This window comes from Apteryx mantelli, chromosome 5 (genome assembly GCF_036417845.1).
Source record: "Apteryx mantelli isolate bAptMan1 chromosome 5, bAptMan1.hap1, whole genome shotgun sequence".
NCBI lineage: Eukaryota > Metazoa > Chordata > Aves > Apterygiformes > Apterygidae > Apteryx > Apteryx mantelli.
In genome coordinates, this window is record NC_089982.1 from 20,491,937 (window position 1) to 20,508,473 (window position 16,537).

Below are 16,537 nucleotides of genomic sequence, written 5' to 3' on the forward strand. Positions count from 1 at the left end.
CCAAAGGTAGCATGCAATATTAAGAAGCTTATTCAAAAAAGTGTGTATGTACAATTAGATAATTGTGTATTGGGTGACTGACTGCTGTCTTAAGTGATGGGAGTCAGGAACAACCATACTTGTCTTATAGATACAGGTTATATCAGGAAAAAGATGAACATAGATGGGACTTGAATGAAGTTGGATGGGTGAATTTGTGTGTCCTGACCTCATGTCACTAAGACAGTCTTTATTTTTCTTCTATACAGTGAGGTTTTAAGAAGTTTCTTAAGGCCTGAATATCATTTGAGGGTTTTTCTGCTTAAACTGATCATGAAATAGCACTAGTGTCTTTGTTCTGGTTTTTATAAATAAATGTTAGTTTTACCTCTTAACCATGTCTTTTTCTCCTTCACAGCTTGCATGTCCAAATACTCCGCTGGATGCATCTATTATTATCCATCTTTCCATCATATCCATAATCCTGCTCAGGCTGAAAAGTTGCAGAAAGATCTGAAAAGATACCTTACAAGGAAGATTGGATTTGAGGCAGTTATGCGAATACGATGTACAAAAGGTATGCTATAAATACTTATGGAAAGTTGATGTAAACATGTTATCTATTACTTTAAACGTGCTTAGTCTTTAGCAACAAGACATTTCACGTTATTTCATTTTCACTGAAGATTAAGATACTTGCCTTCTTGACATCAATAAACTGCATTAGCTTTTGCCTTTGTATATCTGAGGGTTTTTGTGTGTTTTTGTGTTTTGGTGGTGGTGGAGTGGTGGTGTTTTTTTGTTTTTTTTTGTGATGGCACCTACTCATTTCAACTAAATTGAAATGTGTAGTGTAAGGGCATCATCCCATTTGGAATTTTCAAAATTGAATATGAATTTTCTAGAGGATCATTCTGAAATGCCCAATGATTTGTATAGTAATTGATTCTGCTTACTATTTAGGATAACTATTTCTCCTATCCTATTGATAGGAGCTTTTCATGCTGTTTTAACCTCCCTCTGTGTGAATTATTTCATCTGCTTCTAGGTCTTTCAATACACACTTTTCATGGGAATTTTTTTGTACGATCAACTGATCTCTTGTCACTTGCCAACATCAATCCTGATGCTGGATTTGCGGTACAAATGTCCATTGAGGAAAGTCTGACTGACACATCTTTGGTTTGCTTTCAGACAGCTCTTCTGTATACTTCTAGTAAAGGTGAATAAATTCAAACAAGTTCACCACTGTTGTGTGTGTTTGTTTTAACAGTGTGTTTGTATAGTTAGTTCTATGGTCTCTTGTTGATCTCTATTCACTAAGCAAATTTTGTCAAAGTCAGTCAGCCTATTTGGCAGTGAATCATATAGCTAAATCTTTATAGAGTTTGTTTTGATGGGAAAATGTAACTTATCTCCATCTTTAAGTAAAATAGTCCTGCTAAAGCACCTTTACTTAAATGGCATGCCATTGCTATAAGCCATGGTATTGGGCACCTACTGCAATCAAAATCACAGATCCTTCCTTAAGTTGATGGATTTGAGCTAGTTGCTGGTATGTTTGGTAGGCATAAAGAATAGCAGCTATTCTCTGTTGTAGAGGATGCCACAGAATTTTTGGGTGGAAATCTATATACTGTCATCTGTAGCATGCAAAACACTTCGGGACACTGTAAGCTAGTTCATGTCATGAACTTGTGCTAATTCTTAAGTTGACTACTTAAGAGCATTTCAGAATTGAAAAATGTTAAGAGGTGGGAATGGGAGATGGTGTTACTGCAATTTCATGACTGCTGTGTTTTTACACAGTAAATACAATCTTGGATGAGACCAGATATGGTGTAACAACTGAATATATGTACCTCTTCCTACCGGGAGATGTTGCATACTGACTTCTACTTTTTTTTATTAGGTGAACGGCGAATTCGAGTGCACACGCTTTGCTTGCCTGTTGTCAATTCACTGGCTGATGTATATGCAGGAGCGGATGTACAAGCAGTTGTATGCCTCTTAGCAAACATGGGTGAGTACAGGAATGAAAATTCAGGAATGAAAATTCAGATATGTTTTCATACATTCTTAATTTGATCAAGTGTTTAAACAAAGCAATGAATGAGGCCTGGGTATTGTAGAAAAAAGTTGGAATACACTAAAGCCTTTGTACAGGAAAGATGATGAAATTGAAGTCGTATTAAAACTATTAACTGAAATATTCCTTAGTCTGAATGCTTACTTTAATCTTTTAAAGGAGCTTTCTTATATTGTTCTCTAGAGGTTTTTAAAAGAAGGAAGAGTCATCTTTGAAAAAGTGTGCTTAGATCAAAACCCTTGTGCATCATCACCACCATGGCTGGTATTTCAAACTTCAGCATTCCGGGATCACTTAAGAAATGGCATGAATCAGTTGAGTGAGTCACTGGAGACTGAAAGACGAAGTACTTCTGGCAGCAGTGTCTCTGAGATATGCCTCTTGCCTAACATTGCTGGGCTGAGGATGCTTACTCTTCCCATACTTGTGTACCACTGCCTTTCTGTGTCACAAGCAGCTGTTTCATAGGCTGATCTCTGCCACTGGCTCTGTACAGCTCTCTGCACAGCATTTTTGTACATGCCATATTGTATATTAAAAGTCAAATAAACAGATTAGAGGAAATGAATAGTACTTCTCAGAATAGTTGAAGTTGGAAGGGACCTCTGGAGATGGTCTAGTCGAACCCCGCTGCTTAAGCAGGGTCACCTAGAGCATGTTGCCCAGGACTGCGTTCCAGTGGTTTTTGAATATCTCCAAAGATGGAAATTCCCCAGCCTCTCTGGCAACCTGTTCCAGTGCTCAGTCACCCTCACAGTAAAAAAATTTTTCCTTATGTTCAGATGGAATCTGAAGTAGTACAGTAGTCTGAAGAAGTACTTTTGTATCATGTGTTAAATTTGCATTCAGTCCAGCAGGTGGCTTCCTCCAACCAGATTTCAGCCCTTTCTCAGCAAAGAAAAATTAAACTTAAATTGTACTAAGCGTAATTAAGCTATTGAAACAGTGGAAGTAATTTCTTGCTACAAAAAAATCCAGAAAAATTACTGCAAATACGTGTCTTGGAGGCAGGACAGCAGATAGTTTTGATAATAGCTAAGTTATTTTTATAATGTTTAAAACATTAATTGCATTTGGTTTCATATGTATGTATCACAGTTTTAAACAATTTCCAAGAATGGGAACTAGGACATAGAGATCAGCCACACTATTTTTTTTAAGCAGCATAAAAATTAATTTCACTGAGGAAAATCAGCTTGTTTACTTACTAAAAATAAATAAATAGAAAAATTCGTCTACAGTTGTGTTTTTAAAATCCTCAAATATCACCCCAGAGTACGCCTAATATTTTGAAAATTCATGTGGATGAATGAAGTCATCTTTGGTAATTTCTTGTGTCCTTCTCATCCAACAGCTGTGGATCGCTCAGTTTCATCTAGTCTTGCAGATGCAAGAGATGCCTTAGTTAATGCTGTGATGGACTCCTTGGAAGCATATATGTCAACTGCCTCAAATCTGCAGCAGTCCGTGCTGGTAGCACCAAATTCCCTCAAGCTGTTTCCATTGTATGTTTTGGCTCTTCTCAAACAGGTATGTATAATGTAGGGGGATTCTTTTTTGATATTTGATTCAAAGTTGCTCCATTTTGAGTAATTCTTCAGCTCTAGGGCTAGGTTCACTGCTAGACTGTCAGCCCTTTTCTGAAATTGAGAACTGGGTTATCTTCTTTTGTGTGAAAGTCCTCTAGGCTCAACAGAGATGGCTAGTTTAGCTTATGTGACATGATCAGTGCCTGAATAATGTGGTGGTGTGTTTTTGTGGTTTTTTGTTTTTTAACTTGATTTTGTTTTTTGATATTTTGTGTTACTTTGTTTTACAATGAAAATCAGAAGTTAAATATTGTAACAATATTTCTCAAATTTTGGCAACTAATTGGTGTTGCTTAAATGATTATTGGAAACCACTTGTTAAATTTATTTTATGAAGAGGAAACAAAAATTTTTCAGTGCCTATGCTCCATACTTTGAAGAATCAGGAAACAAAAGGAGAACCCATGGAAATATAATGAAATCTGTTACAGAAGCTAAAATGATGTAGTTCACATAAAAGTAGTTAGTACTTTTGATTTTTGAATATCTTCCCTTTTTGTATTACCAAAAATCATACTTAAGTATAAAAAAAAGAGAGCTTACCACAGGGTTTTGTCATCAATAAATCTCAAAGATTATTTTAAGATTTTTATGTCTTAAAGTTGGGTATTCTGTGTTTTTGTTTTTGGTTGTTTTTTTTTTAGTTACAAAGAATATTTTTGAAGTTCAGTAAGAAATCTGATCACAATCATTTATTTTCTTTGGCTTAGTGATGGCTGCAGTCTCTAATATATGGATTAGGAATTTTTTGGTAGGTTTAATAAGTACTGCAACTAATAGTAGAAAACACAAAGAGTTTAAAAGTAACAGTGGGTGAGGAAATTAGTAGCTTAGTGGGTTTCTTAAATTATTTTTAACAATTAAAAAAAAAAAGCCAGGGATATTATAAAGAAAACAAAATGAGAATGCTTATGGTAGTCAATGATAAGAAAACTTGCGTGCTTGGCTTTGTAGAAGTGAGTTTGCATTTTGAGATACTGGATTCATTGGATCAGAATAGGGTGCCTGCTCCATTGTCGTCTTTCTAACAGTGACTGTTTACCAAGTGCTTCTAAAGGAGGTCTGAAAAATCCAGTAGGAAGGAGAGTTACAAAATAAATTGTGTCTCATGACAGCCTAGTTTCTGCCATAAAACATGAAGGTATTTCCCTTGCTGTTTAATTGTTAAGAATATAAATCTGGATTTAATCTTATTATCTGCAGAAGTTTTTGTTTTTGATCCTACTAAGCTCTTAGTTTCATTGCTGTTTGGCGTCTGTAATATCACAGGCCGATAATAGTTGTGAAGAATAAAAACAAGAGAAATGTGAGCACAGACCAATAGAGATTTTACAAAAGTGGAGAAACTTTTTTTTCTTCTTCATCCTTCTACTCTTCAATAAGGAGGGAGACTGAATTAGATTTTTAAATATATAGTATGCAAGTTGTACTTAAGGAGGAATTTTTTAGTGTAATGTAAATATTTTATAATATAATTGGGATTTTCTAATGTAATACCAATAAGATGCATTTCCTTACAAAAACTTTGTCGTCTTTGCCTGACACTCTAAAGAAATCTGAAAAACAGTGTTTAGGTCTGACATAAAATATAGGATTGATTTGATTAACAACATTGTTTTCTTACAGAAAGCATTTAGAACTGGCACTAGCACACGCTTGGATGATCGTGTATATGCAATGTGCCAGATGAAGAGTCAGCCTCTTGTTCATCTGATGAAAATGATACATCCCAACATGTACAGGATAGACAAATTGATAGATGAGGTAATGCATGAATCCTTTTTTTATGACTTTAAAAAATTTTTTTAATGGAGTGTTTGTAGAACCTAATGTTGTGCTGTAGCAATTTGTTGGAAAGTTATTGTAACTTAAAGTGAGTATTTTCCATAAATTATAAAAATCAAGAAAATCATTCCTTTTCAATTTTTGAGTTGCAGATACAGTAATATAATATGAGAAAACAATGCTTTTTCTTTACCTTGTTTCAGTGACTTTTTCATATTTGTATTTTTCTATTATATAAAGAAAATAGAGAAAATTGTATGCATTAGATGTATATCTAGTGTTTTTTGTGTTTTAGAACAGTCTGGGAGAAATGTATGAAATAGATTTGTTAGGGAATTCTAGGTTTGTATTCTAAAACCAGATAAAGATGTCTGAAATAACGAACTTTGATCTTTGACTGGTGTGGATGAAATAAGATCGTACCTCCAGGCTGCTACAATCAGACGGAGGAAGAACTTGATGTACAAAAATGATTTTTATTAATTTTTCCCTTCATAGAGGTAACCTAGAAAATGGATGTATTTTTAATAGTAATGAGATGAGATTTTATTTAGGGTCAAAGTTGGTTTTAACTGCAAAAATAAGTTGTATTTTTTAAGGAAGTCATCGTTAGTTTGTTAGTCAGTCATATATATTTACAGCACTAACAATAGCTTTGAAGAAGGGTAACTAGGAACTTGTTTTTTAAGTGTCATACAAGATTATATAGTAATTTGAGTAGTTCATCTGGCAGTTGGCATTATTCAGCACAACTGTAAGTTATTTGTAGTTTTGAAGTTTCTTTTAAAGTATTTTATAAATTTATATATGCAAATCTAAACTCAGTGCACTTCAGTGGAATTCTTAATCAGTCTTTCTATACTTCTATTTTTTCCTCGCTATTTGAGAACTTAACTTCTTCAGTAACTCTGAGTTTTTGTGGTATTGATACTGAAACACAATATTCAGTATGTAAGTGCTGTGAAGAATGAGCAGTCTCTTGGGGAGATCCAGTTTTATTAACAAAAGATGTCAGGCCAGTTTTCTTACAGAATAATAAAGAAAATAGGGTTTATTTTGACCTACTGAAATTAATTTACAAATCTTAAATCATATGATAAAGTGTTAATCTGCTGTTTAGTACTACTTCAGTTTGAAGTATTTGCAGCACAAGCTGCTTTTAAATTTCTTGTTTCTATAGAAAATTCTATGATTTATATTACAAAAGACTTTTGCTAATAATTAAAAAAATAATTTTCTCTTAACACTGGATTCTCATGAAAATTGAGTATAGCCTGGAACTTCTCCAAGTGGACAAGTAGATGGCTTTCATCATTATGCATAGGTCCCAACAAACTTCTAATCTATTGCATTATAATATGGAATTCTTAATTTAGTGCGTTGGAGGGTTTTTTGTGTGTATATGTAATCTTAAAATTCAATCTGAGTGAAGATGTACTCAATTTCTTAACTGTTTTCCATATATCATGCTTCACAGATTTGTAATGGATATCCAGCCTATCTTTATATTGGATGGGGAAGCAGCCTTGTCACAATCTGCTTTAATCTGAAATAATACAAATTTTATTATTATTTTTAATATCTCCCTGCTATAGACAAATTGTTTGATCAGATCAGTCTTAACTCTGTGTGGACAAACTCATATATTAGTTTGAGAATATATTTAGCTACCTGTTCTACTTCAGGCAGGGTGTTACATCAAAGAGCTTTCTGTTATTGACATGTGGTAAAATAGTGAACTCCTATTGGGAGTGGAATTTGACATTTTTCTGCTCTCGCAACATTTCTAAGGAAGTGGAATGCAGTGAAAAATAGACAGAGTTTGATATGGCTGGTCATAGAAAATTTTCCTTAAGTATGGGACATTAGACTTTTGGGAGGAGGTTAGCACCTGTAAGATGAGAAATGCATGCACAAGTTAAATGAACTGGCATTATTCTTGTTTAGGTAATGAAGTAGGCTTTAGGTTAAATACATAATTCTAGAATTGATTAATTTAGGTGGTTATTTGAAGCTAAAGATGGCATTTTGTTACATGAGAATCCTCAAAAAGCTGCCAGAGTGTAACAGCTTTTTTCCAATTTCATCATACCTGGTTAAGATAAAATTACTGAATTGAGATTTGTTTATATTATGAGAATTATTGCTTATTACAGAGTGCAATACATGTAAACGACAAGGTTGTTCCTCAGCCACCTATTCAGAAGTTATCTGCAGAGAAGCTGACAAGAGAAGGAGCTTTTCTTATGGATTGTGGTTCAGTAAGTTACTGGTTTCATGCATTCCTCTTACAAAATAAGTGTGATTCATGCTGAATGCTTAAAAGCAGCTGACTTTCAACATTAGTAGTGTAGTGAGTCAGTATTCCTGATAACCTAAGAGTAACTCATGTTCCAGTGAAAAGCTTTCATATTTTGATCAGAGGAATGTCTGTAACTGAGGTTGCATATTAAGCCTTCAAAGGTTCATTTTTCATGTTAAATTTATCAGAATATATGAAGAGTTCACGTCAAGATTTTTTTTGGAAATAATGGATTTCCTTTTCAAAAACTTTTTAATGGTTATGAAACTGTAAGTACAGACATACCTCGTTTTATTGCGCCTTGCTTTATTGCGCCTCGCAGATACCACGTTTTTTAGAAATTGAAGGTTTGTGGCAACCCTACGATGCCATTTTTCCAACAGCATGTGCTCACTTCATGTCTCTGTGTCACACTTTGGTAATTCTCACAGTATTTCAAACTCTTTCATTATTATTATATCTGTTATGGTGATCTGTGATCAATGATCTTGGATGTTACTATTGGAATTGTTTTGGGGTGCCACGAACTGTGCTTATATAAGACGGCAAACTTGATCGATCAATGTTGTGTGTGTTTGGACTGCTCCACCAACTGGCCATTCCCCCGTCTCTCTGCCTCTCCTTGGGCCTCCCTGTTCCCTGAGACACAACAATATTGAAATTGGGGTAATTAATAACCCTACAGTGGGCCTCTAAGTGTTCAAGTGAAAGGAAGAGTCGCACATCTCTCACTTTAAATTCTATGGAGGCTGAGAGAGGTGAGGAAGCTGCAGAAGAAAAGTCTGAAGCTAGCAGACGTTGGTTCATGAGGTTTCAGGAAAGAAGCCGTCTCCATAACATAAAAGTGCAAGGTGAAGCAGCAAGTGCTGATGTAGAAGCTGCAGCAAGTTATCCAGAAGATCTAGCTAAGAGAATGGATGAAGGTGGCTACACTAAACAGCAGATTTTCAATGTAGACAAAACAGCCTTATATCGGAAGAAGATGCCACCTAGGACTCTCATAGCTAGAGAGGAGAAGTCAATGTCTGGCTTCAAAGCTTCAAAGGACAGGCCGACTCTCTTGGTTGGGGCTAATACAGCTGGTGACTTTAAGCTGAAGCCAGTGCTCATTTACCATTCCGGAAATCCGAGAGCCCTTAAGAATTATGCTCAGTCTACTCTGCCTGTGCTCTATAAATGGAACAACAAAGCCTGGATGACAGCACATCTGTTTACAACATGGTTTACTGAATATTTTAAGCCCACTGTTGAGAGCTACTGCTCAGAAAAAAAGATTCCTTTCAAAATATTACTGCTCATTGACAATGCATCTGGTCACCCAAGAGCTCTGATGGAGATGTACAACGAGATTCATGTTGTTTTCATGCCTGCTATCACAACATCCGTTCTGCAGCCCATGGATCAAGGAGTAATTTCGACTTTCAAGTCTTATTATTTAAGAAATACATTTCATAAGGCTATAGCTGCCATGGATAGTGATTCCTCTGATGGATCTGGGCAAAGTAAATTGAAAACCTTCTGGAAAGGATTCACCATTCTAGATGCCATGAAGAACATTCATGATTCACGGGAGGAGGTCAAAATATCAACATTCACAGGAGTTTGGAAGAAGTTGATTCCAGCCCTCATGAATGACTTTGAGGGGTTCAAGACTTCAGTGGAGGAAGTAACTGCAGATGTGTTTGAAGTAGCCAGAGAACTAGAATTAGAAGTGGAACCTGAAGGTGTGACTGAATTGCTGCAATCTCACGATAAGACTTTAACGGTTCATGAGTTGGTTCTTAGGGATGAGCAAAGAAAGTGGTTTCTTGAGATGGAATCTACTCCCGGTGAAGATGCTGTGAACGTTGTCGAAATGACAACAAAGGATTTAGAATATTACATAAACCTAGTTGATAAAGCAGCGGCAGGGTTTGAGAGGATTGACTCCAATTGTGGAAGAAATTCTGTTGTGGGTAAAATGCTATCAAACAGCATCACATGCTACAGAGAAATCCTTCGTGAAAGGAAGAGCCAGTCGATGCAGCAAACTTCACTGCTGTCTTATTTTAAGAAATTGCCACAGCCACCCCAACCTTCAGCAACCACCACCCTGATCAGCCAGCAGCCATCAACATCAAGGCAAGACCTCCATCAGCAAAAAGATTACGACTCGCTGAAGGCTCAGATGCTTTTTTAGACATAATGCTATTGCACACTTAATAGACTACAATATAGTGTAAATATAACTCTTATATACACTGGGAAACCAGAAAATTTGTGTGACTCACTTTGTTGCGATATTCACTTTATTGTGGTGGTCTGGAACTGAACCCACAGTATCTCCAAGGTATGCCTGTACTAGAGTTTGTCTAGCAAAGTACTTCTCATTTATGTGTGAATCTCTTCAGATATGCACAAATATAAATGCATTTATGATTTGTGGCTTATGTGAGCTAAGAGTTGCAAGAGTGAGGGAATTGTGAGGAGAGAATAAAATCTGTAGATATAATTTAAGGTGATGGTAGAAATTGCCGTAAAACACACTTAATGGGATAAAACATGCTACTCTAATGGCAGTCTGGAAAGAAAGTGCTTGAAAGCTAGTATGAGTTCAGGGGCTGAGCGTGAATGTCAAACTAGTTTCTCTCTCCAGATGTCTGAAATAATAGCTTTAATGTGTCTTGATAATTGCTTCTTTCCTGTAACTTGTTTAGAGTGGGAAGTCAGTGTACTTGACACAGTGGTGTGACTTTATAAAATTTTAGGATTTCCATTTTAGGAGGTAATATGGGAAGGTAGTGTGTTAACTGTTCCAGTATAGATGAGTCCTGGATCCTTATTCTTCCAGTATTTGCATTTTGGCTGTAATTTTTTGGATTGATCTTACTCCAGATGGTGCCAGTGTATTAATAAGTCAATGTGCAAATAGTGAATATAGAGATATATATACAAATTGCAACTGGAGTTATCAGGTGATTTATTTGCGTAAAAGGTGTATTCTGGTAATATTCCAATTACATCACCACTTGTCTCTTTCTCTAAAATGTGTGCAAGGCCTTTACTAAAACTGATTCTGACATCTTACAGATATTTTATATTTGGATTGGAAAAAACTGCAATAACAACTTCATAAAAGATGTCCTCGGATACCCAAACTATGCATCAGTACCACAGAAAATGGTGAGCATTTTAATGAGCTGTGCTGTATAGTGCTTACATTTGGAATCTATATTTAATCTATATTCTTTTTCTACATTTTCAACTTTTAATTATATAACTGTGAGTTAGGTATATTTTATTAGGTACCTTCTAATTTCTTGCCAGTCCTGTAGTCCTAGCTAGTTGTCAAACATCTTTAAGAAAATAATGTAAATATTCATTGAATGCCAAAAAAAATGTTCAGTTATGTTACTGCTTTTATTAAATTTTTTTTGGAAATGCTTTTGGACTCATGAGAATAGGATGAAATTTCCTAGATAATTTTAGGATTCATTCTCCTCACAAGTGTATTAGTTAATTTAAAGTTATTTTACTGATATGATGGTTGTCAGAAGCTTTATGTTCTCTGAACTTGGTTTAAACCGGATCTGTGGTATGAGGGGATATGTCTGTGAATAAAGGATGGGAGTTAAGGTTTTTTTTAAGATTCCAAGCCTGAGTCAGTGTTAAAAAGAGAAACATTTTTAGCTATGAGAACTTCGGAGCCCTTCAGCGTGTGCTTTGGTGGAGGGTTTTGTGTGTTGTAACCTGTATCTATAATCATCCGTGTAAAATGGAGCAGCAGTTCAAGAGAAGACTTCCTCTTCTGTGGATACTGATTCCAAAATATGAACAAGTGACAGATAAGGAGGGACCCTGTTAAGATACTCTGCAAAAGTTCTGAATCGAATGATTATATGCAGATAATACCAAAAATGTGTTAGCCATTGTAGAAGCACACAGGAAGCTATTTCCTGCTCATAAAGCTTGCATTGTATGAAGGGGGAAAATAAAAGAAAAGTGGCAATCCTGAGAACAGGTGAGAGTGAGTGGTGAGCATTAAGACTGCTCTAAAATTGGACTGCTTGTCCAGACTTCCACCTTTTACTTGCATTAGCAATTTAAAACTGTCCCCTCTGATCAGCTGGTAGTATTAGTTGATAGTTTCTTATCACTGTGAGCAGAGGATGAATTTGAATAAAGGATGATAACTTTTTAATGGTTTTATAGTGTTTATTATGATGAAAAGGAGAGAAAAAACTCTGAACATGGATGTAAGTTGTCATCTTTGCTTTTAAATTATGCTTCCTCCGTTCACTTACTACAAAGGCAGCAATAGAACTAGTTTTAAATCTGTAGTCAGACTTTCTTATCTCATGTTAAATATCTTAAAGGTTTATGTAAACCTAAGCGTTGGTATACTTAGGTCAGTGAGTGGCTAAAGCAAGATTTAAAAAATTTTTTTCCGGTTCGTTCCCCAGACCAAATAGTCAAGAATAATCCTTGTGTTGAACTTCGCTTTCAGTTCAGATCTCGCTTTTTAGTGTTTTGTTCATCTTTTCAGTGCTGCAAAAGGCAATATCTAGGAACTTGGTGCGTAGGGAAAGAGAAAAAACTGTGAAAGCAGCACTTTGAAATGATGACTTTAAAATGAGCCTGCTTTCTAAAATGTTTTGCACTTAAAAGGCATTTTCTGAGTTAAGGGTGAACTATTTCCTACAGAACAGATATTACAGATTTTTTTGTATTTTAAGCTGAAGAGAAAATGTGTATGTGTAATAAAAGGTAGGTAACTTTTTTAAACAGGAATTGGGGCTATTTTGTCTTTGAGTCATTTATGACTCTCAGGATCTGTTTTTTCTAAATAATTTTGATAATAAAAGAGAATGACTTCATTCAATTATCTTCAACCAGACACAGCTTCCTGAGGCAGATGCACTTTCTTCAGAAAGGACACGGTCTTTTATATCCTGGCTTAGAGACAGTAGACCTTTAAGTCCAGTTCTTCAAGTAATAAAGTAAGTATTTCTGTGAGCTACTGGTAATTATTGGGAAGTTGTGTTTATAGTTTCTAACAGACATCAGTGAAAAGTGGGGACATCTGGCCCAGAAGAAACTGAATACCATCCCTTCTCCAGTTGATATGGTGCTGTCATCTGAAACTGCTTAGCAACAGTGGTTATCTTTGAATCTAGTCCAGATTCACTTATTAATAGTTTTATTGTTAGGAATTAGTTGTATATTTTTGTTGTTAGGAATAGACTAAAACTGTGGATATACTTATGATCAATGAAATTAACCAAGCCAATTTCTGGTTTAGCTTTTATAATTTTCATATATAAATAATTCAGGCAAGTTTAATGATTTGTAGATGGTTTAATAATTGAGTATAATTGTTATTGAGCTCTGTAGGACAGCAGTTGATTTATGACATGAATATAGTGTTGTTTTGAAGTGTTTTCAAGCCCTGACCTGCCTAAAGAAGTTTAAATCCTGTAAAACGTTTATACTTGAATTTTCTTTTTGTTTTTCTTCTCTAGAGTACTCAGTGTACTGAATCTGATGGAGATCACGGTTCTAAATGATATAGCTAGAGAGTATTGGTGACTATTTCTGACTTAGATAAAGAATAAATTTAAACATAGGACTGAAATTCTTCTCCAGCTATTGGCATTGTGGCTGCTGCTTGACTTGCAAGTAGTGCTGAGAGATCACAGTAAATAGCAGGGCTTCACTGCCCACTGTACTAAACCAGTATAGAAGACAGTCTGTGCCCCAACAGGTTTTTACTGGGGCAGTAATTTTGGATGCTAGGTCTTTGACATGTATCATAATCCTTCCTCTGTTCTCTTCTCAAATAAGAAAAAAATGAGATTACATATAACCAGAGATGCGAATTTTCTGTTTGTTTTTTTTTTGTTAATCTTTTCAAGATTTAAATTTAACCTGTTCAGAATTCATTACTGTCAGCATAATCGCTAACTTCCAGAACAAAATAATTGTTTATGCTTCCATTTTTGTATTTCTACAAGATACTTTAAATGATACTTCATCCACTTTTTATAACATGCTATACTTGTTAAAAAGACATTGTTGTCTGACAATATAGTATAGTGTTTTTTTTTAAACTGTGGATTATTTGCATTGTAGTGTCTTCAAGCTGAATCTAGACTCCAAAGCATGATAAGCAATTCATTAGAACTTCTACCTCTGCTTGAATTTACAGTGGATTTTTGTCAGTGTTTGGCTGAAATACCTTCCTCTCTTTTTCAGAGATGAGAATCCTGCCAAAACAGATTTTTTTCAACATTTAATTGAAGATCGGACAGAAGCAGCTTTCTCTTACTATGAATTCTTACTTCAAATACAACAGCAGATTTGTAAGTGAAGGAGGAATAAACTAGAAGAAAAATCCTGACCTCAGATAGAAGCATTGGCTGAGAGAGAAGTACATGGGATGTTACAAAAGTGGGTGTTTGTTCTTCACGATATACAGTGACCAACACTGTTTCAGAAGCTTTACAGCTGAAGGAGAAGTATACATTTCCAGTGGAATTTTGCAGATTTGCTTCAGTCTAAAAGTGATAGGAGTAATGAAGCTGTTTCACTAGTAAACTTTAAATTGGTTTATACACATTTCCAGTAGTGCAGCGGTATGGTGCTCTGTTTATTGCAAGCTGGTGAATTTATGTAGCTATGTGGGATGATATTTCTTAATGAAATGTACAATTAGATAAAGCCTTTTTTTCTTACGTTTATTATGGTAGCCCTTCCACGTTCAAACTCTGTCGGAGATGTCAAAGGGCAGTGCTGTATGTTGGTTGTTTATATGAATTTCTTTTTAAAAGGAATGATTCATATTTACTAAAGACTTCAACAAATTCCCTGTGAAAGTTGTAGAGTTTCAGTAAAGTACATGAACTGTAGAAATAAAATATATAATGTACATAAGTATTACATTTGTAAAGAAAATGTAAAAATGTAACTAAAAAAAGAAGACATAGGTCAATGTGCAGAATTGTGGAGTGCAAAATGATGAATTGTTTTGTCCCAAGTTAGATAATGAAGTTGCTTATTAAAAAATACTAAAAAAGTAAGAATCCATGCAGAAATAACAGCTTCTTGTTCAGTTATTTTTTAGGTGAATTTATTTATGATTGGCTTACTAATTAAAAATATTTTGCTTTATCATGTGTTTTTATATTTATGCAAGTATGTTTTAATGATTGAACTCCTACTGAACTGAACACTGAAGAGCACATGTTTACCACTTTATTTCACAGACCTCTGGTAGGGAGGAGAAAATATTTCATAGTTTGAACTATTAAAATAATAGTTAAAGTTCCTAAAACCCTTCTTATGTCTTATCCTAAAGAAGACATATCTGTTAACCTTGTTTTACATTTTATAATCTACTGTAGTCTGGGTCCAGCTTTCTGTAACTTGTTTTCTTTGGCATTTAGAGTAAGTGTGGGCAATCACTGAACTGGTAATGATGATATCATTTCTGCTGTGATTTAAAAAAATATATATATATAAAAATGAAATACCTTGCAACAATGAAAGGAAACACAGTAAAATCTCAAATTTCAAGATGTAATCACACCACTGTGTCTTTCCAAAAGCTTGTCCTTGCTAATGGTTTTTGTAACTTAGTGGTTTGGGTTTTTGAATAGATTTATCCCAGAATTTAAAATTTGGTTGTTAAGGAGAAGTTGGGGTGGTTTGGTTTTGTTTCTTTAGAGGCACACTAGAAATAATTCAAAAGCATAGTCAGTCATATGTCGTATTCTGAATTTTGTCATTTGTTTGGTTTAATCAAGTGTGGCTATAAGGAAATAATTAAGTACCAAAAAGCAAATAGTAATTAATATTATTACATTTTATTTTTTAATGCAGTCTTTAAGATGTTAGCATGTTAAAGTTGAGTTTTAATTGCCATATCCCCTGAAAATGGTACTTGAATATTCAAGAGGAGATGTACTACTGTGGTTTGCAAATGTTTGAAAAGTTACACTAATTAAATTGTGAAAGTGGTGGTGTTCTTCATGTTAGCACCAAATCACTGTCGGGGGGGGGGGGAATTATAATTTAAATTTGTCTTGTCCTTAACGAAATGTTTTTAAGTTACACAGAGATCAATTTGCAGAAGCTTCTATTTAGTGATTTAGTTTACCATGTAATAAATATCCGCAGAGATGCTAGATGCTGAATGTCCCTAAATCAGACCAACAAGATTGTAACTACATTCTTCTTCTTAGATAACTTCACATATGGGTGAAAGCTAGGTGTTACTGAAAAGTCAGGAATCTTAACAATCATTTGGAATTGAAAAGATCAGAAGAGTATGTTATAATTTTAAATGTTTCAGGTTATACACTTCTGACTTGTGAGCTGGGTGTTGAATATCTAGGAACATGCTATACCGTGATTAATGACAATGTATTCTGTAAAAAGCATTGCTTAAAGTTTTATTCTTCTATGTTTTTTGTATATGAAAATTATGAAAAGTGCATCTGAGAGCTATTTAGTAAAATCAATACAGTGTAGAGAATTTAGTTATGTTTTTACTAGTTATAAAGCACATCTCCTTTCTGACTAAACTTTATTTTAAATTTTAAAAGGATAATCTCATGTAGAAGTATTTTGAAGTTGAAATTTAGAATTAAGAATATCTATTAATTTTAGTGGTTTGGATAGTAGAATATCTGTAGGCATGGCAAAAGTATCCAAAAAATGATTTTACCTGTGATGGTTTGGATCAAACTAATGTACCAGAAAACGCATACCAAAAAGTGAATCCATATCAAGGGATGGGCAGTGAAGCTCAGT

At 34.7% G+C, this 16,537-nt stretch overlaps 1 protein-coding gene across 4 annotated transcripts in view; it reads left to right on the plus strand.

The window, feature by feature from the left end:
• SEC24B (SEC24 homolog B, COPII coat complex component) overlaps positions 1–16,300 on the plus strand; it is a 48,938-nt gene extending 32,638 nt beyond the window's left edge. For 3 of the 4 annotated variants that reach the window (XM_067297602.1, XM_067297603.1, XM_067297605.1), the window contains 9 exons: positions 398–556; positions 1,028–1,201; positions 1,892–2,002; positions 3,423–3,598; positions 5,284–5,421; positions 7,599–7,703; positions 10,814–10,906; positions 12,620–12,723; positions 13,979–16,299. In XM_067297602.1, the coding sequence (XP_067153703.1) occupies positions 398–556; positions 1,028–1,201; positions 1,892–2,002; positions 3,423–3,598; positions 5,284–5,421; positions 7,599–7,703; positions 10,814–10,906; positions 12,620–12,723; positions 13,979–14,093 (1,175 nt within the window). In that variant the 3' untranslated portion in view covers positions 14,094–16,299. Of the gene's footprint in view, positions 1–397; positions 557–1,027; positions 1,202–1,891; positions 2,003–3,422; positions 3,599–5,283; positions 5,422–7,598; positions 7,704–10,813; positions 10,907–12,619; positions 12,724–13,978 lie in introns of all 4 variants that reach the window. The other variant, XM_067297604.1, reaches the window with a different exon arrangement.
• Positions 16,301–16,537: the final 237 nt, after the last annotated feature.